Genomic DNA, 21,197 nt, shown 5'->3' with positions numbered 1-21,197 from the left:
GTTGGTGTATCTTTCTATAAAATTCACAGTACAAAAAAAAAAAGCAAATTCATACTATCCAAGTGCACTACAGCTGCTCTGGTCACCTACTCTACTCTGCTGTGGGAGTTCCTAAATCATGCTTTTCTCAACTAGAAGAAGCTGTAAAGTTCACTGAGAAAACAAAAATAAAAAGGTTCTTCAACAGGAAGAACTCCACTTGTTTCCTTCACTCCTTTCTTAGGAGCATTTCTGATGTGTTATGTACAAATTAATTACAGCAAAAAAAAAGTGGTTTAACATTTCTCAGCTGCTCACCTCACCGAGAGTTTTTCCAAAGCAAATTAGCAATATTTGGTTTTTAAAAATCTGTATCACAGAGAACCTTTGTAGAACTGTAAATTGGTTCACAGCAAGAGCTCTGGGCAAGTCTTTGATGGAATATAAAACAATTCTTCTAAATAATTTCCAGATAATAAGTGAGCAGCTGGACTTCAATGTTCCTTTCAACTCAGGTTATTTAGTGATCCTCATTTCTGGATGACATTTAGAAGCAATTACACTCTTCCACGTCTGCAAAACAACTTCTTTCAGTCCCAATGTTGCTTCTCAGGACAGAATTTTAACAACACTTCATTTTATTAAAAGTAAAATACCATCATTGTCATTTCATCTTGAACACAACAAGAACAAATCCACAAAGCTCTACCTCAGGTTTGGCTTCACCTTTTCCTTCACCTCCTCTGGAATTTCATCACTATTGTGCCGAACAACCAAATTATAGGGCTCCTCCTCCCCTGTCTCTTCCCCTGACTTCTGCTCCTCCTCCAAATCCCATTTGGGCCGTTTATTTCCCGTGGAGGAGGCAGGAGAGTGTCCAGCAGGACTGAAATCCTCGGGGATGCTGTCGAAATTGGCCTGTGCCAAGCACTTGTGGCACAGCCTGTAGCGCCGCGTGCCCTGCTGCACCACGCAGCCCGTCAGCTCCGTCACCTGCCGCTTGCACTTCCTGCAGATCAGCTTGCCAGCCTGGTGGATCTGAAAGATTTCACATTCTTTAGCTTGTCAAGAGTGTCAGAGAAAAGTTAAAAGTCTCTTTTTCCCAGCCCAATGCTTGAAGAATGAGCCAACTCTTCATTTCTCGCTCTCAAGGTTGTTTATTGTATCTTATCTATAAAACTCGTTCTCCTGCCTTGCCAAGATTTGCTCACCAAGCACTCTGCCTGCCCCCTTTTCATACTAAAAACTACATCTACAATGTTTACAATTACTTCCCAATATGAGTTCTCAACTTGCCATTGCCCCTTGCTTCATCAAGCTGGCAGATTCTCCTCATACCTCCTCATTCAATTTTTGCTCAAACATCTTCCCACAAAGCACTCCAATTTTGACAAGTCAGCACTTTTAGATGAAAAGTAGCTCTGCCTAAAAATAAACAGCTAGCTTCAGCTTTGAGAGCTGTAGATTAGTTAGTTGCATCAGCAAGGGCTGACTTTGAAGCTGAGATATAAACACTTTTATAATACCCAACCAAACTCTGCTAGGAAAGGATGATTTACACAGCAATGCACCTATCACCTGTGTTAGACTGAGCTTCTATTCTAAACCAATCTGTCAGTGCCACCATCACAGCAGAAGATGGAGGCCAAGAAGGAGAAAGGCTGGACACTGCCAGTTCCCTCCATCCCTCCTGAACCCCCACACCAAAACCCCAAAATCTACTTTTCCACCCTGTGATAACTTCACTATTATTCTACCTGAACTGTTGTGGCTTGCTGATCTTCATCTAAGGTTGGTAACTTGCTCCATGGGTCATAATCAAACCCACAGGGGCATCTTGGGCTCTGAGCCCCCTGGCAGGGGTCTTGGCTGCTCAGTACAGCCAGAGGGATGTCCTGGTTCTGACACATTCAGATTTTCAGCCTTCATCCTTTTATTTTAGACCATAAAATTGTCACAGAGAGCAACACAACTTTCCCAGGTGTCATTCTGGGCAAGGCTGTGAGAAGCTCAGAGAAAAGAATGAGGAACAATTCTTAACTTGCTGCACCTGTGGAATGTGTTATGGGGATTTGTTTACCAAAGGGTGATTTCTTGATTAGCCAACAGTGATGATGTTTTAATTAGAGAACCAATTAGGTCCACCTGCAGCAAACTCAGGTATAAAACCATAGGTTTATAATAAAGATTATTATGAGCCTTCTGTAAATGCATGGAGTCTATGTCAATTATGGTCGTGGCTTGTTGGGCTGACAGAAAATGTGCTGAAAAATTAAATTTTAAATACAAATTGCCACATAAAATCATGAAATAATTAAATAGTAATAATGAATAATTCAAGCTGATGTGCTGCTTTGCTGGTGTTGAGTTTGAGATGCCTACCAGTGAATTAATTCACACTTTCACAACGAGCCGAGTCTTTGCTGAACACCTACAAACCAATCCTCCTAAACGCTTAACCTCGGAGGGAAATTGTGCTGCAAGAAAGGTTTTGGGGGGGTTTCCTACCGTCTGGAAGTGGTTGCGGAGGTGCTCCAGGCGGGTGAAGCGCTTCCCGCACGCCTCGCAGGGGTACGGCCGCTCCCCGGTGTGACACCGCAGGTGGCGCTTCAGGTCCGCCCGCCGCTTCACCGTGTGCGTGCAGAACGGGCACTTGAACCGCATGCGGGGCAGGTCACCTGCAGGGAGAGGGCGCACTCACAGCTTCAGTCCTTTCTTTAAATAGGAAAAATCCCCAATATATATATTATATTGTAATCATATCATGTGGGTGCAGAAGGGGCACTTGAACCGCATGCGGGGCAGGTCACCTGCAGGGAGAGGGCGCACGGCACAGCTTCAGTCCTTTCTTTAAATAGGAAAAATCCCCAATATATATATTATATTGTAATCATATCATGTGGGTGCAGAAGGGGCACTTGAAATGCACCCAGGGCAGGTCACCTGCAGGGAGAGGGCGCACGGCACAGCTTCAGTCCTTTCTTTAAATAGGAAAAATCCCCAATATATATATTATATTATAATTATATTATATTATATTATATTATATTATATTATATTATATTATATTATATTATATTATATTATATTATATTATATTATAATTGTAATTATATCATGTGGGTGCAGAAGGGGCACTTGAAATGCACCCAGGGCAGGTCACCTGCAGGGAGAGGGCGCACGGCACAGCTTCAGTCCTTTCTTTAAATAGAAAAAATCCCCAATATTTGGGATAGTTGGATGCTTAAATATTATAATTATATTATATGGGTGCAGAACAGGCACTTGAACCACATCCAGGGCAAGTCACTTGGCAGGGACAGGGCACACAGCACAGCTTTAGTCCTGAACTTTCATCAGTTTTCAGTTCATAATACATACAGCTCAAATTTTCTTTAAATAGGAAAAATCCCCAATATTTGGGATATTTGGATGCTTATATATAAGTATGTATGATATATAGTATACAATGATACATAAAATCCAGGCTTTGGAGGATGTGGGAAATGGATTTATAGAAAATTTTCAAAGTTTGACAGAAGGTTTACATAGTATGTATTTGATGTAAACTTCGAGATAAGAAATGTTGATTTAGAAATGTTATGGAGTAAGATATTGTTGAGAGAGAAACTGAACTAAACTAAGTTTTAGAAAATTGTTTTATAAATAAGGGGTATATAGATTTGTTAAATATGTCTCTTGTATATCCCCCAACTTGCATTTTTATTCTTATTTAACATGTTAATTGACCACTTGATAGTGTTTTCCTCCTGACAACATTTTTTAGATATAAAGGTTATCATAAATATGCAGCTGTTCATACATAGCCATCATATCTGACCCTTCCACCAGCTAATGGTTCATAGCTTTGACATTTATAATCTCTGGGTGATATATAAAGATGTCTTTAGAATGTGCAGTTATGATCTATATGATCTACAGACGTGTTCATTTCCAAAGGAATGCACATGGGAATAAACCTGTGAGCTTTGTTCCACCCTATCAGGCAGGTGTTGGCAGTTTGGGCTGGTTGGACCCCAAAATGCAACATCCCAGCAATGCCAGTGCCTCTCACGTGAAGGACTTGGATTGGGCTGAGGTTAAACATCTCTGTGATTGCCAGATATTGGAGACACTCAGTCCTTCAGGTCCCCAAGCCAATTACAGCCCTCATTAAACTCCACCTGGGCCCAAAGAATCAGGCATGTTTGGGTTGAAATGTACAGAATACCTGGGTCAGTCCCATTCCAACTCCCATGCCCCGTTCTGGCTTCAAAATCTCAGTGTTAGCACTAAAATGGATCAGATAAAATTCCCTGTAATTCCAGGCAGGTTTTTGGTTTCCATGCAGCCACACCAATTCCTTCCAAATCACCACCTGAATTCTCCTAAACAAACCCAAACTTTTCCAAGCTGTTTCCATTGTTTACCTTCACCTATAATTCCAGGCAAGTTTTGGTTTCCATGCAGCCACACCAAATCACCACCTGAATTCTCCTAAATAAACCCAAACTTTTCCAAGCTTTCCTATTGTTTACCTTCACCTATAATTCCAGGCAAGTTTTGGTTTCCATGCAGCCACACCAATTCCTTCCAAATCACCACCTGAATTCTCCTAAACAAACCCAAACTTTTCCAAGCAGTTTCCATTGTTTACCTTCACCTATAATTCCAGGCAGGTTTTGGTTTCCATGCAGCCATACCAATTCCTTCCAAATCACCACCTGAATTCTCCTAAACAAACCCAAACTTTTCCAAGCTGTTTCTATTGTTTACCTTCATTCCAGCTACTCATTACCCCTAAAATCGTGGGCATTGAGGTGTACAGTTCTTCTGCCTTTAACTCCATGAACTCAGGAGTTCTGGAAAGTTCTTGCTCTAGCTGAGCCACCGACCACCTCTTGGCTGCGGCCTCTGCTGCGGGGTGATATCCAAACTCATCCTGATCCACCTCGTTCTCGGCATCAAACTCGGCCTCCTCCTCCTCCTCCTCCCCGCTGCCCCGGGAGCCGTGGGCGGGATCCGAGGCTCCGGCTCGCTCGGCTCTGTCCGCTTTGCCCCCTGCCAGCTCCCGGTGCTTGCGGCGCTTCCTCGTGGAGCTCTGCTTCCTGCCTCTTTTGGACAGCTGCGTCTCTGCCCGCTGCAGGATCACCTGCGAGGACAGGTAGCTGCTGTAGCTGCTCCAGGAGTTCTCGTTCCCGTTGGGTTTTTCATCCGGGATGGAGTAGGAGCGCCGGGGGTTGCTCTTTGCTTTCCTTCTGGAGCGGTAAAGAGCCGGGCGGGCAGGGGTGGGCTCAGTGCTCGCACTTTTGGCCGAGAGGCTGAGGTAATGATCCTTTTCCTTTTCATTAATATCCAATGAGGACTTAATGAAGGTCTTGCAGACATTGAGGATATCCGTCATCTGCAGATAGCTGGCGGCTGACATGACTTCGATCACATTCTGACCCGTTAAAGACAATATCCCTGAATACACAAAGTCCAGGATGACCATGAACGTCTCTGGAGAGAAGACCTCAAACGTGGCTATTGTTGGCTGACTGGTCTCCTTCGAGCTCTGCGAAAGGAGCATTTTGAAGTAGCCGCTGCTGGCAAACAGCACATTGCGATGGGCTTTGAAGACCTTGCCCTCCACCAGGATGTTGCAGTCACAGAACAAGTCCTGCTTCCGCTGCTCGTTCAGCTGCTCCAGGAGGTGAGACTGGTGGGAAGAAATCTCCATTCCAGGCGGGGAGTAACAGGAAGGTTTGCTGTAAAGGAAAAAAACATCATCGTGATCATCTAAATCAATGATGCTGAATCCTAATTCAAAGAGACGATCTCTCTTTTAAAAAGCGCTATCACATTCCTAAAGTATCTCCATTCTCCCTGCGGCCGCTACTCTGCATAACAAGAGAGAAGAAACTTAACTCCAAAAGAGGTGAAAAGATGTCCCAGCGGGATTACTCCGTATCCCAAAAGAAGGAAAATGATATCGACCAAGCCATGATGGTTCTCAGACTCCGCAAGAGAACTTGGCCCACCCGCCCTGGGCAGAGCCGCGGCTGAGGCGGGCGGGCGCACGGCGGGCGCAGCCTCCGCCCCGGCGCACCGGGACCGCTCGAATGCGGCGGCAGCGCCCGGGGGTCGCCGCCCTCTCGTCCCGAGCCCCCGGCATTGGCCGCGGCCGCCGTCACTCACCCGCCCGCCCGGCCGAATTGGCCGCTCGCTCCCGGGCAGCCCGGGGCGCCCGACGGCGCCGGAGCCGCTCCGCCAGCGCGGAGGCGCCTCCCGGTCCCGGTCCCAGTCCCGCTCCCGCCTCGGGGATCGCAGCGCCCGCCAGCCCCGGCCGGCTGCGCGCTGCCCTCCGCCCGCACGGACCGCCCCGGGCCGGGTGTGCCGCCCGCAGCCGCCCGCGGGAACGGAGCCGCCCGGAGCCGCTCCCGCTCCGCCAGAGCCCCCCGTGTCCCGCCCGCTGCCGGGCGCCCGTGGTTACCCCGGCCGGTGCCGGTCTCGGTCCCGTTCCCGTTCCCTCCCGCCGCTCCCTCTCGCCCCCGCTCCGCCGCCCCCGCTGCCGCCGCCCGCCCCGCGCAGCCCCTTTGTGTCCGCGCCCGGGGCTGCAAATGGCGCCCGGCGGGGACGCGGCAGCGCCGGCACCGAGCGGCTCCGGGCGGCACCGAGCGGCTCCGGACACCCCCGGACACGGCGGAGCCCCGCGCCCTCCTCACCGCCACCCGCCCGCCCGGTCCTTCCCATCAGCGCGAAGCACAACGGCCACTCACCGGCGGGGAGCTGCGGGCGCTGCCGCCGAGCCGGGGGGAACGGGCAGGCGGTGGCTGCGGGATCCCCGGCCCCGCCTCGGGGCTCGCCGTGCCTGCAGGCGCCGCGCCGCCGCTCCCGCAGCCCTGCGAGCCCGAGCGGCACAGAAACAAAAGGTATTTGCTGACGTGGGCGTTGGACAGAGACGCCCGAGGGCTGGGGACACAATTAAAGGGGCAACGCAGCGATCGCAGCCGCAACCCCGCGCCTGCCCCGGCCCCAGCGCCCCGTTCCCCGTTCCCCACACCCACATGCTGCTCCGAGCCGCTGCCCCGCTCACACCGGGCTTTGTTGTTGCCACCTTTGTGTGTTCGCAAAGGGAAGGCGCCACCTGAATGGTAAACGGCAGAAATCCGGAGCTCCGCGGTGTAGGATTAATGATATTAACTCGATATCGCAGCATTTTTATAACGGGATTTTTGTAGTCAAACAATGAGGATAATCCCAAAGCAAAGCGCTGCACTGTAGGAGTGTAATGCGCAGATTGTCCCATTTTCCCTTCTAGGTGGAAAATGGAATCAGGATGCTTGTTAGAAGACAAGACACTTCCAAATTCGTGCCTGTTAGATGAGATTCTTTCAGTCTTTCAGTCTTTTCAGTCTTATTCCTGGAGATCATGGAATAATTTTGAGCAGGAAGCTCTGCAGTCATCGGTCCAGTCCCCTCCTCGGAGCAGGCTGCAAGAACCTGGCAAAGAGCAGTTCCCATTCCCACAGCAAGCGTCGGGTGAGATCTTCAATAGTGTTTAATTTATTCCAGCAGCTAAGCCAAGATAGGGAAGGCTCTTTGCAGCCACTCCTCCCAATTTTCTGTACAAAATCTCTTGTTCTGTGCTCTTGCTCTGTTTAAATTTCTTGATGCACCAAATAAGCCTCCTCTTTGCATTTCATGAGTTAAATAGGATGAAGGGTTACGCCTCCAAAGTAGAAAGGTTTTAAGTTAAACAGTATAGAAAATATTTAACTAAATGATATTATAAGCTTTTCTTAGTGGCTTATCAACTTAAACCCATCACTCAACAGTGTTGGCACGATTTGCACCTAATGGAAAAATTCTGCAAGGCAAGGGCTGGAGGATTAGAACATCCTTTTCTTCAAAACTCAATCTTTTGGGCAGAATTGGAGATTTTTTTTCTTCTACTTCATTTTTGTACTTGTTGCCTCCAACCAAAAGTAACTAAAATAGAAGGAAGGCAGACATTGGCATGGCATAACTCTGACAGTGACCAGATGCTTCAGGGAAGAAATGTACATTGCATTATTTTATATTCAACAGAATTTTGTGGGGGTTTTTTTTCTGAAGTTATCACTGAAAACTTGAGATGGATCCCAAAATCCTGGAGGATGGAACATTCTGCAGAGCCAGGAGTGAGGCAAGGATACCTGCAGCAGTCAGAGTCAGCCCTCTGTGAGATCTGTGGGCTTTCAGTATTTTCAAAGGACCCTAAATCGATATTTTTGGGTTTTTTTTTTCTTATGTCAGTTCTTTAGAACTGGAATAGAATCCAAATTACAAAAAGTTGGAAAGGGAGATTCATTCTTAACTCAGTCTTTGGATTTTTTTTTTTGTAAAGTGAGGCTACCCAACTGTTTAAGAGAAGGACAAATGACATTTTTTTGGATAGCAAATACAGATATTTAAGTAATTTAATGGCAATCAAAAAAAAAAAAAAGATGGGAAATTATGTGGAAGAACTAATCAAGCATCACACAAGTCATAGATTTTTTGGGGCTGAAATAATTCTGTAAGAAACACCTGAAAAGGAAGAGAGGGAATTTTTTAATTCAGCATTTCAGCCTTTGAAAGGATGGGAAGATACTGTCAGAAAATAAGGAGAGTTAAAAGACATTGATCAGAGGATGATGAACTTTGTCTTCACTCTTGACTGTGGTTTTGTGAATACAAAATAAACACAAACCAAGCAAAAATAATCACAGAATTCTTGGAAAAGACCCCCCTAAGATCAAATCCAGCACTAAACCCTGTCCCTAAGAGACATAAAGATGAAAGAAACGCAAGGAAATAAATAAATTAAATGGGAACATCCCTGTGTGGTCTTTACTTTCCTCCTTGAAATGTTCCTTGAGCTGATGAGGGGCAAGTGATGCTCACAGAAATATGAAGAAGACAATCAGAGGCAATGGAAGGAGACAAAAAAAAAAATACTTTCATTTAGAGAAAAAAAAAATAACAAGGAAAATACATGAGTGTAAAATGAAGGACGTGGAAAACAGAAGGCACTTAACATTCATCTTGAATTGCAATACAAAAGGAAGGAAACAATGACCAAAATTAAGACAACAAATGTAAAAATGGTAACTTTTAAAAACCAGGAAAACATCATTGACTGTGGGAATCAGCCTTGAGCTAAACCTCCAAGCTTAATATGATACTTTAAAAATTACTACAGATACCTAGTTCTACTAATGAGAATAACAACATATAAATCCAGAAAAAAGCCCTTATTTGCCCAGCAAATCAACAATTAATCTGTGTTTGAAAAGTAAAAGTCTTCCTGTGGATAGATTGCTCCATTTGCCTGTTTAGAGCCACTTCAGATCTCGTTCTGAAGCATCTGCTCCTCAGTATTGTTAGATTTATGATCTCTAATTAAATTGAGTATTGATCCAAAAATCCCTTTGCTTCTAAAAACACCCCCCACTATTAAGAAACACTTAATAGCCTGACCTTTGCAGTTGGCAGTTAAGATGTCAGGTCTGGAGAGAACACTTTATTTTCATTTTCCCCTCCCCTTTATCCATCCCCAAACAAAGCCAGCCCAATTCCAGCCACGTTTTTCCCCTGGGACAGCAGGCACTGATACCTGGGATTTGTTGTCAAACTGTTTAATGGAAAGGCAAAGGGAAACATCTATGAAATTTGAGCAAAGTTACTCCATATCCTTTGAAATCTTTCTTGTTCTGTGTATTTGATTTAGTCCAGGTTGCTCAGGAATATTTCTAAGCCATTTCATAACAGGCATTTTAGGAGTTGAAAAGCTCCAAGAAATTAAATGTCTGTTTTCACATCAAGTCCATTTTTGGGCTGCTAACCAAGTGTCCCATAAAATCAAGTGTAAGTCTTGTTTAAGATCTTTTCATCTGAGTAATCACAAAGATTTTTAAGTTACTCCCTCCCCAAACCTAAGCCAATAAATTATAATTTTTGTAGGAACAGCAAAACACCATTTCTTGTGTCCTTGGGATGCTTCCCATGAAGAGGAGGGTGCATAATCCTTACACTGAATTTAACATGAAGTTCTCAAGTTGTCATTTGTTGGTCACCTGCAGCCTGGAATGAAAATTCTGCACTCTCTGGTCATGATGATACAAGAAAAGTTATACAGTTTTTACACAACTAAAAATAAAATAGTGACTTTTTAGCTGTCCCTGGGAAGGGTTATATAGTACATATACATATATATTTATATTTATATATATGTATGTGGGATTGTTGTGTAAGAAAGCCCAGGGTTCAGCCAAACATGCTTACAAAGCTGTAAAAAAGAAAGAAAATAGATAGAATTTTCTAAATCTACAGCCATTGAGTTCCATGATCCCAAGAGTTGCAATAACACTCAGGTGTGTCCAAGGAATGCAGAGCAAGGGACCCCAGGAGCATCTCCTGCTCCTCTCCTCTGACAGTGCTGGGTAAGAAAAACCCCCCAAGCAGCAAAACCAAGCTTATTTTGTTAGAGAAATAAAATTTCTTCATCATTACCCATCTCTGTAGCCTAACTGTGGGTGAAATGACACAAATATGGTGTCTGGAACTTCCAGTATATCTTGGTTTTACTGGTACAAATTGGAAAAGGTGCACAGAATTCAATGTCCTGAGCTGGAGGGGACCCACAAGGATCACCCAAATCCAGCTCCTGGCCCTGCACCCCAACAATCCCACCATGTCTGGGCACTTTTGAGAGGTTTCAAAATATAAAAAAAGAGTATTTTAATAGTCCTTATTAAACCAACCCAGTCTGAGATGCTAATTTTGAGACAAAAACATCTACTGCCATCAATTAATGATCCAAATTTAAATCAGTTTGATATGTTAAGCATTTATGTGCTTATTTTCTTTGAAAGAAAGAAATCTTGAACATATGATCTACTGAAGATTCATCTCATCCTAATAAATTTTACAGAAATCCTTTTCCAGACAAAAGTGCCAAAACATTCAAATGCTCTGTCTTAATTAGCTGCTGTTTTCCTTATTATAACATGAAGATTTAATGAAATTTGATGGATAATTCTCTTCACTTCTGAACACTCAAGAGAGGTTGTCTGGTCTGGGGGGTTTTATACTTTGTTTATATAAACCCCACCTCTCTACAAGTGTAAAAAATGGGCAATTTACAATAATCTGTGACTTTTTAAAAAGTATTTAAACCTCCTTGCAAGAGGCTTTGAGATGTGCCCCATTGCCTGCTATAAAAATTACCCAGATAATAATGCAGTTTCCTTATTTCTCCATAATTTCAGGATGGATCTTTTTAACCAAACAACACACGGGGTTCTGCTATAAAAATTATCCATGTAATTCTGCAGTTTCCTTGTTTAGCCATAATTTCAGGATGGATCTTTTTGACCAAAAAACACATGGGGGTTTTGCTATAAAAGTTATCCAGATAATAAAGCAGTTTCCTTATTTATCTATAATTTCAGGATGGATCTTTTTAACCAAACAACACATGGGGGTTCTGCTATAAAAGTTATCCAGATAATAATGCAGTTTCCTTGTTTATCCATAATTTCAGGATGGATTTTCTACCCAAACAACACATGGGGGTTCTGCTATAAAAATTATCCATGTAATTCTGCAGTTTCCTTGTTTAGCCATAATTTCAGGATGGATTTTCTAACCAAACAACACATGGGAGTTCTGCTAACAAACCAGCATGGCCTCAATGACGTGTCCATAAATACATGCAAGTCTGGACCTGTTCAACCATGTGTCTCTGTAGATCAGCTGGCAGAGGGCATTTGCTCACAGTACATCCTCCCTCTTCCACAAAATTCCCAATCCTTGTCTTCCAACTACCTAATGTTTGGTTTCACTTCCTTCTCCTCCGCTTCATCCTCGCTGTCATCCACCTGCTGGATGACCAAGTCGTTGGAGCCGTCCTCGACGATTTCCACGTCAGACCTGTTGTCCTCTCCGTAGTGCCACCTGGCATCCTTGTCCCCGTCCTGGGGGAACTCCAGGGGCGCCTCAGCCTCCAAGTCAATGCGGATGCTGTCGATGCCAGCCTCTGCCAGGCACTCGTTGCACAGTCTGTAGCGCCGCGTGCCCTCCTGCACCACCTGGCCCGTCAGCTCCGTCACGTGCCGCTTGCACTTCCTGCAGATGGGCTTGCACGCCTGGTGGATCTGGGGAAGGCACAAGGGATGGAGTTGGGTTGTGAGGTCAAGATTTACCTCAGAAACCTGCTTCCTCCCATAAATCACCTCTCTTTTCCCTTCCCTTGCCCCTTGCTGAGCACTGTCTGTCAATCCTGGCATTCCAAAAGGTGCTCGAGTGATTGGCAGGTTCAAAGGATGCCCTCTACCCCTGGAAGAAGAAACACCTGCCATCCAGGTGTTCTTTGTCCCTTGAGACCTCCTCTCATGTACCTGGTGGCTTCCTACCCCTTCCCTCCCCATCTCTCCCGGGGTGTCGCACACATCTTTTATGGAAAAATCCTTTCCTTAGGATTTTTCCTCCTGAGAAGCTGAGAGGCCTCAGGAACAAAATGCAAACAATGATTATCTGCTGCTGTGGAATGCAACAGGTAAATCTGGGATTGTGCTCAGAAACAACTCTTTATTAATGGCCAATCACAGTCAGCTGGCTCAGACTCTCTGTCCGAGCCACAAGCTTTTGTTATCATTGCTTCTTTTTCTATTCTTAGCCAGCCTTCTGATAAAATCCTTTCTTCTATTCTTTTAGTATAGTTTTAATATAATATATATCATAAAACAATAAATCAGCCTTCTGAAACATGGAGTCAGATCCTCATCTCTTCCCACATCCTCAGACCCCTGTGAACACGGTCACACCGGGGTTCAAAGGAACAGCAACCAAGCAACCACAGGGTTTGGGAAGTTCTGTTGGAGCTGTTGCTTTGTTCTGTGGGCCAGAATAAAGCTCTGGATCAAAACTCCATCAGAACCGACTCCTTTCCTTCACCATCACCTCAAAGCTTCTCCACAGAGGGAAAGCTGAGGAGCAGCCCCTGTTGTGGGGGGAAGCTCCATCTCGCAGGATGGAGTTGTTAAGCCTCCACATATGGGGTTTTTGGGAGATGACTGCTGTAGGAAAGGCATTTTGTGCTGTTTTTGTGAGCCAGCAAAGGCTTCCTGAAGATAAGGAGAGCCCCATATCTCTCTCAAGGAAGACCCCAAAGCTATCCCCATGACAAGGTGATGGAAGAGAGAAAGTTAAAAGATATGACGTGGCTCCTTGTTCACCTATTGAGAACTTTGTGTCTTTCTTATGACCAATGGGCAGTGAATGTGTCTGCTAAATAAATGTAAATATCTTGAAAAACTATAAAGGCAACATGTTGCTATAATAAATCTCTATTATGCACCCTTCTGATGGAGTTTTGGTGCTTTACACTGGGTTGCACTCTATAGGGACAGACTGTCACTGACACATTTCCTGAAAAATCCCTTCACCAGGATTCCTTCTCCTGGGAAGCTGGGAAGCCTCAGAGAAAAATGAAAACAATAATTATCTGATCAGCTTCTCCTGTGTTTTGCTGCTTTGGAATGTGGTTTGGACATGGTTTGGTTTAATGTGAATTGTTTTGACTTAATGACCAATCACTGTCCAGTTATGTCAAGCTCTGAGGAGAGAGTAATGAGTTTTTCATTATTATCTTGTTATGCCTTCTGTCTGTATCCTCTCTCTATTCTTTAGTATAGTATTCTTTAATACAATATAGTAACACAAAATAATAAATTAGCCTTCTAAGAACATGGAGTCAGATTCACCATTTCCTCCCTACTAGGGGGGACTCAGAAAATCCCACACACAGCATTGCCTCAATTTGAAAGACATCAAACACTGAACTGCACCAGCCCAGGCACAGTAATTGCCCACTGGAGCTCTCACAGGCTGCAGAGAGCAGAACCTCTGCAAGCCATCAATTAGCCAACAAATTCCTCCCCTTTCCTGCAAATTATCCTTCAATTCCACTGCAACCAAACCAAATGAATTTTCTATCCCCCTCTTCTTTACGGGAGTCATTAGATCAACCAGATACACTCACACTGTGTTTAATTAGCTAGATTCACACGTTAAATAAATCATGCAGCTGCTAAAAATACTCACAGTTCGGAAATGGCTGCTGAGGTGATCCAGCCTGCTGAATCTCTTGCCACAGGCCTCGCAGGGGTACGGCCTCTCTCCCGTGTGGCAGCGGAGGTGACGCTTCAGGTCAGCTTTTCTCTTCACCACGTGGCTGCAGAATGGACACTTGAACCTCATCCTGGCCAGGTCATCTGTCAGAAAATAATGGGATTGAAAAAAAAAAAAAAAAAAAATCATCAAATCATTTTTATCAAAATCACGTCACGTAATGCTGTAGGACAAAGTGTGTTATGAGAAGAATAGCACATCGCTTTTATTAAAATAATATTCATGGGTTGTTTGGGGCACAAAGGTTTTGTGTGTGCCTGCAGAACACACAGGAGTGCAACAAAGGAGGAGAGGAGCATTGGCTGTATTAACACAGACCTGGTAAAGCCAGCATGGACAGGGCTTGGAGCAACCTGGGACAGTGGGAGGTGTCCCTGCCCATGGCAAGGAGTGGAGCAAAATGAGCTTTAAGATCCTTTCCAACCAAAACCATTCTGTGATTTCATGAAAATGAGCTTAAGAATATCCCAACTTATATTTATTTTTAAATTTAATACCCCAGCTACTTCAAGAACTCAAAATTATTTCAAGATCATGAGTTCAACTTTCCATACACACACTTCTGGACAATACATCTGGTTTTTTGGCAGCTGTGCTTTCCTATTGAGCAAGACCCATTTTCTCAGAGCCAGAAGAGAGGATTCTCAGGTGTCTCAACCCCACTCACCTTCAGCCCAGTTGCCCATGACTCCCAGGATGGAGGGCATGCTCCCATACTGCTCCTCAGCTTTGGAGGACTTGGATTTACTGGAGGAGCGAGGTGATTCGTGCTCCTGCTGGGACACAGCCAAGCCCCTGGGCATCACCTCAGCCCCCTGGCTGAACTGGTAACCCACGTGAGGAGCTTCCACCTCGGCGTCAATGTGAACCTGCTCCTCGGGCGGCGCGGCGTGGCCGGCGGGCTCGGCAGCCCTGTCCTCCAGCTTGCTTGATTTGTAGTGGGGGATGTCTGCGGGCTGCTGCAGCCCCAGGTGCCGGGATTTCTTGATGGAATCCTGCCGCTGCTCGTGTTTGGACAGCTGCTGCTGCTGCTGCTGCTGGGCATTTCTCTGAGAGCTGGGGTAATAGTTGAAATTGCTCCAAGCGTTGCCGCCCATCATGCAAGTCCCAGGGTCTGGGCTGGAGTGGGGATGTGGGGGGCTGCTCTCTGCCCTCCACCCTCCGCTGTACACACAGGATCTCTCCACGCCGTTGGAGCTCACATCTTTGTCTGACAGGCTGAAGTAGCGATCCTTCTCCTTCTCGCTGATGTCCAGCGAGGACTTGATGAAGGTTTTGCACACGCTGATCACATCGGTCATCTGCAGATAGCTGGCGGCTGACATGACCTCGATCACATTCTGACCAGTGAGCGACAGTTTGCCTGAATACACAAAATCCAGGATAACTGTGAAGGTGTCAGGAGAAAAGGCCTGGAAAGTGGCTGTGGTGGACTGACTGGTCTCCTTCGAGCTCTGCGAAAGGAGCATTTTGAAGTAGCCGCTGCTGGCAAACAGCACATTGCGATGGGCTTTGAAGACCTTGCCCTCCACCAGGATGTTGCAGTCACAGAACAAGTCCTGCCTGCGCTGCTCATTTAGTTGCTGCAAGAGGTGAAACTGATGAGAAGAAATCTCCATCCCAGAAAAGGTGAAATGAAACGTTGCTCTGAAAAAATGAAGAAAATTATTACACTCTTGACTTCAATGCCGTGTAACTCAGCCAAAAATGTCAGACCCAATTTAATTGCTATAATAATACCATTTCTTTATTTATTCCAAATAATAGCATTCCTTTAAATCTACAAATATATTTGTAAACTACGATATGCTCAACCACGGATTCATTTTCCAACAGGACAAGAGGGATGACAAAGCCAAGCCCGCGTTGTTTGGCACAGACGGGTGAGCTCCAGCCGGGAGCATCCCCGTGCCCAGGCTGCGGGGCTGGAGCCGTGCCGCCCGCTGGGGCTGCGCAGCCTTCCGGCAGCTCCGGGAGAACCAGGAGCCAAGAGCAGCTGCGGCTGCGACCGCGGCCGAGCCTCGAACCGGCGCTTCCGCCTCGCCCCGCTCCGCCCGGGCCCCGCTGCCGACAGCTCCGGGGGCAGCGCCCGGCCCCCCCGGCATTGGCCGTCACTCACCCACCCGGTCCCCGGGACGCCCGACGGTGCCGGAGCCGCCCGGTCCCGCTCCCACCTCGGGGACCGCAGCGCCCGCCAGCCCCGGCCGGGCTGCGCTGCCTTCCGCCCTCACGGACCGCCCCGAGCCGGGCGCGCCGCCCGCGGGAACGGAGCCGCGGCTCCGCCAGAGCCCCCCGTGTGTGTCCCCCCCGCCCGGTGCCCGGTGCCCGGCGCCCGGTGCCGCTCCCGGCCCGCCGCCCGCAGCCCCCTCCGCCTGCAGCGCCCCCGCTGCCGCCGCCCGCCCCGCGCAGCCCCTTTGTGTCCGCGCCCGGGGCTGCAAATGGCGCCCGGCGGGGACGCGGCAGCGCCGGCACCGAGCGGCTCCGGGCGGCACCGAGCGGCTCCGGGCGGCACCGAGCGGCACCAAAGCGCCCGTGGCCGCTGCGGAGCCCCGCGCCCTCCTCACCGCCCCTCACAGCCCGGCTGGCTGCGGGCGGCCCGTTCCGCCCCGCTCCCAGCGCCCTGCCCGGCCTACCGGCGTGCGGGAGCCGCCACTCACCGGCGGGGAGCTGCGGGCGCTGCCGCCGAGCCGGGGGGAACGGGCGGGCGGTGGCTGCGGGATCCCCGGCCCCGCCTCGGGGCTCGCCGTGCCTGCAGGCGCCGCGCCGCCGCTCCCGCAGCCCTGCGAGCCCGAGCGGCACAGAAACAAAAGGTATTTGCTGACGTGGGCGTTGGACAGAGACGCCCGAGGGCTGGGGACACAATTAAAGGGGCAACGCAGCGATCGCAGCCGCAGCCCCGCGCCTGCCCCGGCCCCAGCAGCAGGGATGGGATGCCCTGGATGCCTCCTTTTCACACCTTTATCTATAGCAGGGGCCTCGATGACCCAAATCCTTCTCCTTTCTCTTGCAGCATCCTCCAAAGGAGATGTGACATCTTCTTTTCTCTGTTGGGATCTGTTATCTTCTGAAGAAAGCATGGCTGAAAGCGAAACCTGAACCTCTCACCTTCTCTCCCTCGAAGTTTAGTATCTTTCTCCTTCCTCTTCTTACCACCAGGGTCTTTTCTGTGATTTTGACGCCCTAGTTATTTTTCATAAATATTTATTTTCCCATGGAAACCATTCTTCCTTAACCCAGCCCTTTGTGGCATTTTTGGCCTTCCCTTCTCTAACTTCAGACATTCCACCTTGAAACAATCTATCTTTCTTTGCAAGTGTAGCAAAATTGACTAAAGACTTTATCTAAAGATAACAATCCAAAGACTCTTTCCTTTAATCATTAGAACCGCTCTCCCACTAATTCATATACATTTGTTCATCTTCAATTTATATCCATTCATATTTTGTATATATATACATATAGTATATATATGTGTACGTATGTATGAATGTATATGTAATAATATTAATTTTCCAGCTTATTTCCCCATTTTTCATAAATTTTCTTAGTTTTGTAGATTCTCTTTTCAAACCCAGGCCTAAAATCTTCATTCTGCTTCTATGAGATTCTAAATTAAACATTCTTGAACATGGAACAACTGGAATTCACCCCAGCTTCTCACAGCTCTTACCACTGAGAAATACACAATACAATCAACTAAACTATCAGATTGTTTAATATATAAACCAGAATATTTATTTGTAGTATCAGGTTTTAATACCATTTGGATTAATTTCTTTAAAGCTTATTTTTGCCTGTCAAGCCAAGTAAGTAGCAGCTTTTTTTAATTTAACATGGAACCACAGAATCCCAGGATGGTTTGGGCTGGAAAGGACCAGAAAGACCATGGGGCAGGGACACCTTGTTGCTCAACATTCCACATAATTTGGGCAGAAATGTAGAAAAAAACTATTTTATCAGCTGAAAGCTTCCCTTGGAAAAGAATTATCTGGAGGTATTTGTTCTGTTTGACTTGCCTGGGTGGTGCTTTCGCTCCTGTCAGTGAGCTTTGTGTCAATGTCAACAGGAGCTTGAGGGTTCTCCTTCTGCCAGGAGAATTTAAAAAATATGGGGGGAAATTTCAGTGCTATCTGGAGTAGCTTAATTAGAATTTTTACAGATGCTACAAGTGCTTTGGATCCACAGAACAAACTTTGCTTTTCTCATCCATGGGGCTGATTTCATCCTGTTGTGCACAGTAATGCATCCCAAACAATCCCAGACATCAGAGAGGATTTTTTTTAGGTCGTGTTTCTAAATTTTAGAGCTAATTTCAGCTGAGAAAGTTCCACTTGAGCTGTTGTTTGGAGAGTTTATCCAGAGGGAATGTGCTTGGCAGCTGTGTGAAGGAGGTGAAGGAGCTGCTCCTCACAGCCAGAGTGCAAAGAGTTTGCTCTTCACACTAAAAAATTACATTTTTCTTGCTCATAGAGAAATTAACATTTCTCTTTGGGTTTGGTAACTAAATAGGATTAACAATAATAATATATAATGGTATCGTGTAATATATTATAATAGTTTAATGAACAGTGGCACCAATTAAAATATTTCTGTTCTCCTCAAAATAAATATTCCTCATGAATCCCAGCCTTCAGTGATGGTGCCTCTTCTAACTTTAATTATGCAGGGATGTTTTTTACCAAGGAAAACTCCAGAGCCTCTTCCAAAACAACTTAAGGAACTGTTCAAAGCCTAGAAATTAATTAGGAATGAGATTACAATTTCCATGTGATCACTGCCAGCTTGGATTTGGGTTTTATTCATTTGTATCATCGTTCCTGTCCTCAGCTTTGCCAAGGACCAAACCAGGAGAGTTGAATCATTCAGGGTTTGAGCTCCACCTTTGTGTTCCAGCACAAATCCAAATCTTGGGTACAAACCCATGGATTACCAGGGGTAATCTTCCTTTTTCAAACGAGCAGGAAATCAGAATGTCCTGCCCTAAACCCCCAGTCCAGGGAGGAACTTTCCCTCTGGCAGCAACGCCCAGTTTAGGAAAAACCTGAAATTTGGTGGAACCCCAAATCAATTAAACAATTAAACCCTCGTTAAGCTCTTATCTTACCCAGTTTCTGGAACACCCAAACGTCCCACATTTGCATTCAGCTCACCTTGATGGCTCAGGGCTGGACCCAAACAATTCTCCTCCCCAAATCATTCCCAACTTCTCTGACCTCTGCTCTCCTCTTCCTTCCCCCACAAAAAAATCCTTTTCACCAAGGGTGGAGGTCACCACCCTCATCCCTCTGAGTTCTTCAGCATCTCACATCTTTCATGAAAAAAAAGAAAAGGTAAAAATGTCTACTTGCAGCGAGATTTTTTGTCAAATATTCAATATAATTTAAAATTTTCTGGAAAGGATAATTGGGGTGTTGTCCTCCCCACATGCATCTCCTCCTAGCTGGGATCAGTGTCTGCTTCCCAGCAAGAAAAATGAGAAGTTTCAAAAGTTGAATTAACATAAAACTACAAAGACTGTTTAAAAAATTAATAAAATAAAATATTATCTAAAAATCTCACTTGGCTGGGGTTCAAGTGAACAGAATCCTTTTAGTCCTTTCCTTCCAAAAAACCTGATTTTTCTTGCAATCTAGCTGACCCTAAAAATTTATATGTTAATTTTTAAACCAAATTAATGAAATGGAAACATTAAATATTTAATTTTAATGCCAGAAATTGAAACGTGAGCCTCAATCTAGACACTCTCAGGTTTACTCAGTCAACATTTGAAGGGTAAAAAAAAAAAATCAAAGCAACCCTCTCAGAGAGTTTTATTTTCTAGACAATCAAAAAACTCCAGAATGCTCCAAGATCCACAAATATAGTTCAGTCACTTCCACAAATAAGGGTCAGTTTATAAGAATTTGTCATCATTACTGGACTAAAGGACTTGGGTTATGAAACCGTCTTACAAAACATCAGGAAATTCAACAACCACATCTGGAAGATTTACAAGGGCTTTGCACCAAGAGGTTAAATGCACTACAAACACCAGTGCAGCATGTATTCCTTCAGTGAAATACAGTGCATTTCTGTGCAAAAATACATGAAAATGTGTATTTCTAAACAAAGTCAAGTACAACCAGCTAAGTTTTAAGATATGTCATCTTCACGGCCTTTAAAAACCTTTGAGAAAGAGATTCTATTAGAAATAGCTCCCCTAAAAAGATGATTTTTGATTCTTCATCAAGCACCACAGGAAGGTTTTTTTTCTAAACAGCCAACATCATTTTCTCAAAGCTTGTAGAGGCTGGATCTACAAATGGAAGATTTCAGGAGAAAACATCCAGAAAACGAAGCGGAAAAGCACAAGAAAACGGATTTACATGAACACCCCGGTCACAAGCATGTGGATAAATAAACTCCATCCTCTTCTACACCCAAAGGCTGAAAAGACTCCACAAAGAAAACAAAACAAAGCAGCACAAAATGACAATTGAACAGGAACCACCGAGTTTGGTGGAAATTTCCCTGTGGAAAATCCTCCCCCCGCCCACCCGGCCCCTGACAGCTCCATTCTCTAGGCACGAACACACAAGGACAATCTCTAAGGGTGAAGGGAAAAGTCTCTGCAGCCACTCCTGCAGCTCCCAAAGGGTTCATTTTCCCTGCTCCAAGGTCTCCCCAGGCTCAGTCAGCAGAGTTCAGCCACACCAGGAGCTTCCCAACCTCGTGGAGCACGAGCCAGAGGCAGCTCAGCTGATACTCCAGCTCTTGTGGCTTCTACCAATATTTACAGCGAGGTGGAATCTTCACGATTCTCAATATTCATTTGATCCCTATTTACATTCCTGCCCCACTTCCATCAGCGAGTTTCCCCAAAAAAATCAGATTTACCCATGCCTCTCAAGGCAGAAAGTCCCTCCTTTATCACCTTTATCACCCCGTGGTTTTGGGTGGACTCAGCAAAAATCCAGCAGTCCAAAAGACAAGCCCTGGGAGGCTGGAAGGTGCTTTTCCAAACATTCCAGCAAAATTTA

At 45.8% G+C, this 21,197-nt stretch overlaps 2 protein-coding genes across 3 annotated transcripts; both read right to left on the bottom strand.

Moving 5' to 3' along the window:
• On the bottom strand, positions 1-6,766 carry LOC131093194 (zinc finger and BTB domain-containing protein 8A-like). Its single transcript, XM_058040300.1, has 4 exons — positions 6,741-6,766; positions 4,756-5,729; positions 2,488-2,657; positions 1-1,017 (listed from the first exon to the last, which is right to left on the bottom strand). The coding sequence occupies exons 2-4, from the start codon at positions 5,699-5,701 to the stop codon at positions 685-687; spliced, it is 1,449 nt and encodes a 482-aa protein (XP_057896283.1). The 5' UTR covers positions 5,702-5,729; positions 6,741-6,766; the 3' UTR covers positions 1-684.
• A 2,247-nt stretch (positions 6,767-9,013) lies between these two features.
• On the bottom strand, positions 9,014-16,899 carry ZBTB8A (zinc finger and BTB domain containing 8A). Of its 2 annotated transcripts, none has more exons than XM_058040457.1 (4): positions 16,836-16,899; positions 14,846-15,825; positions 14,092-14,261; positions 9,014-12,143 (listed from the first exon to the last, which is right to left on the bottom strand). In XM_058040457.1, the coding sequence occupies exons 2-4, from the start codon at positions 15,795-15,797 to the stop codon at positions 11,811-11,813; spliced, it is 1,455 nt and encodes a 484-aa protein (XP_057896440.1). In that variant the 5' UTR covers positions 15,798-15,825; positions 16,836-16,899; the 3' UTR covers positions 9,014-11,810. The 2 variants fall into 2 exon arrangements, with proteins under 2 accessions (XP_057896440.1, XP_057896439.1); XM_058040456.1 differs by having other exon boundaries at positions 16,812-16,879.
• Positions 16,900-21,197: the final 4,298 nt, after the last annotated feature.

This window comes from Melospiza georgiana, chromosome 24, assembly GCF_028018845.1.
Source record: "Melospiza georgiana isolate bMelGeo1 chromosome 24, bMelGeo1.pri, whole genome shotgun sequence".
NCBI classification, from domain to species: Eukaryota; Metazoa; Chordata; class Aves; order Passeriformes; family Passerellidae; genus Melospiza; species Melospiza georgiana.
The sequence above is the reverse complement of the archived record's forward strand: the minus strand, read 5'-3'. Positions and strand labels throughout refer to the sequence as shown.

Bases quoted from the DNA above. Each gene is read 5' to 3' on its own strand.
- LOC131093194 (XM_058040300.1), bottom strand. From the start codon at position 5,701: ATGGAGATTTCTTCCCACCAGTCTCACCTCCTGGAGCAGCTGAACGAG. The intron at 2,658-4,755 runs GTAAACAATAGA...CTCTCCCTGCAG, and splicing joins AATGAGTAGCTGGAATGAAG to GTGACCTGCCCCGCATGCGG. The intron at 1,018-2,487 runs GTAGGAAACCCC...GAAATCTTTCAG, and splicing joins TCCGCAACCACTTCCAGACG to ATCCACCAGGCTGGCAAGCT.
- ZBTB8A (XM_058040457.1), bottom strand. From the start codon at position 15,797: ATGGAGATTTCTTCTCATCAGTTTCACCTCTTGCAGCAACTAAATGAG. The intron at 14,262-14,845 runs GTGAGTGGGGTT...ATTTTCTGACAG, and splicing joins CATGGGCAACTGGGCTGAAG to ATGACCTGGCCAGGATGAGG. The intron at 12,144-14,091 runs GTGAGTATTTTT...TGCCTTCCCCAG, and splicing joins TCAGCAGCCATTTCCGAACT to ATCCACCAGGCGTGCAAGCC.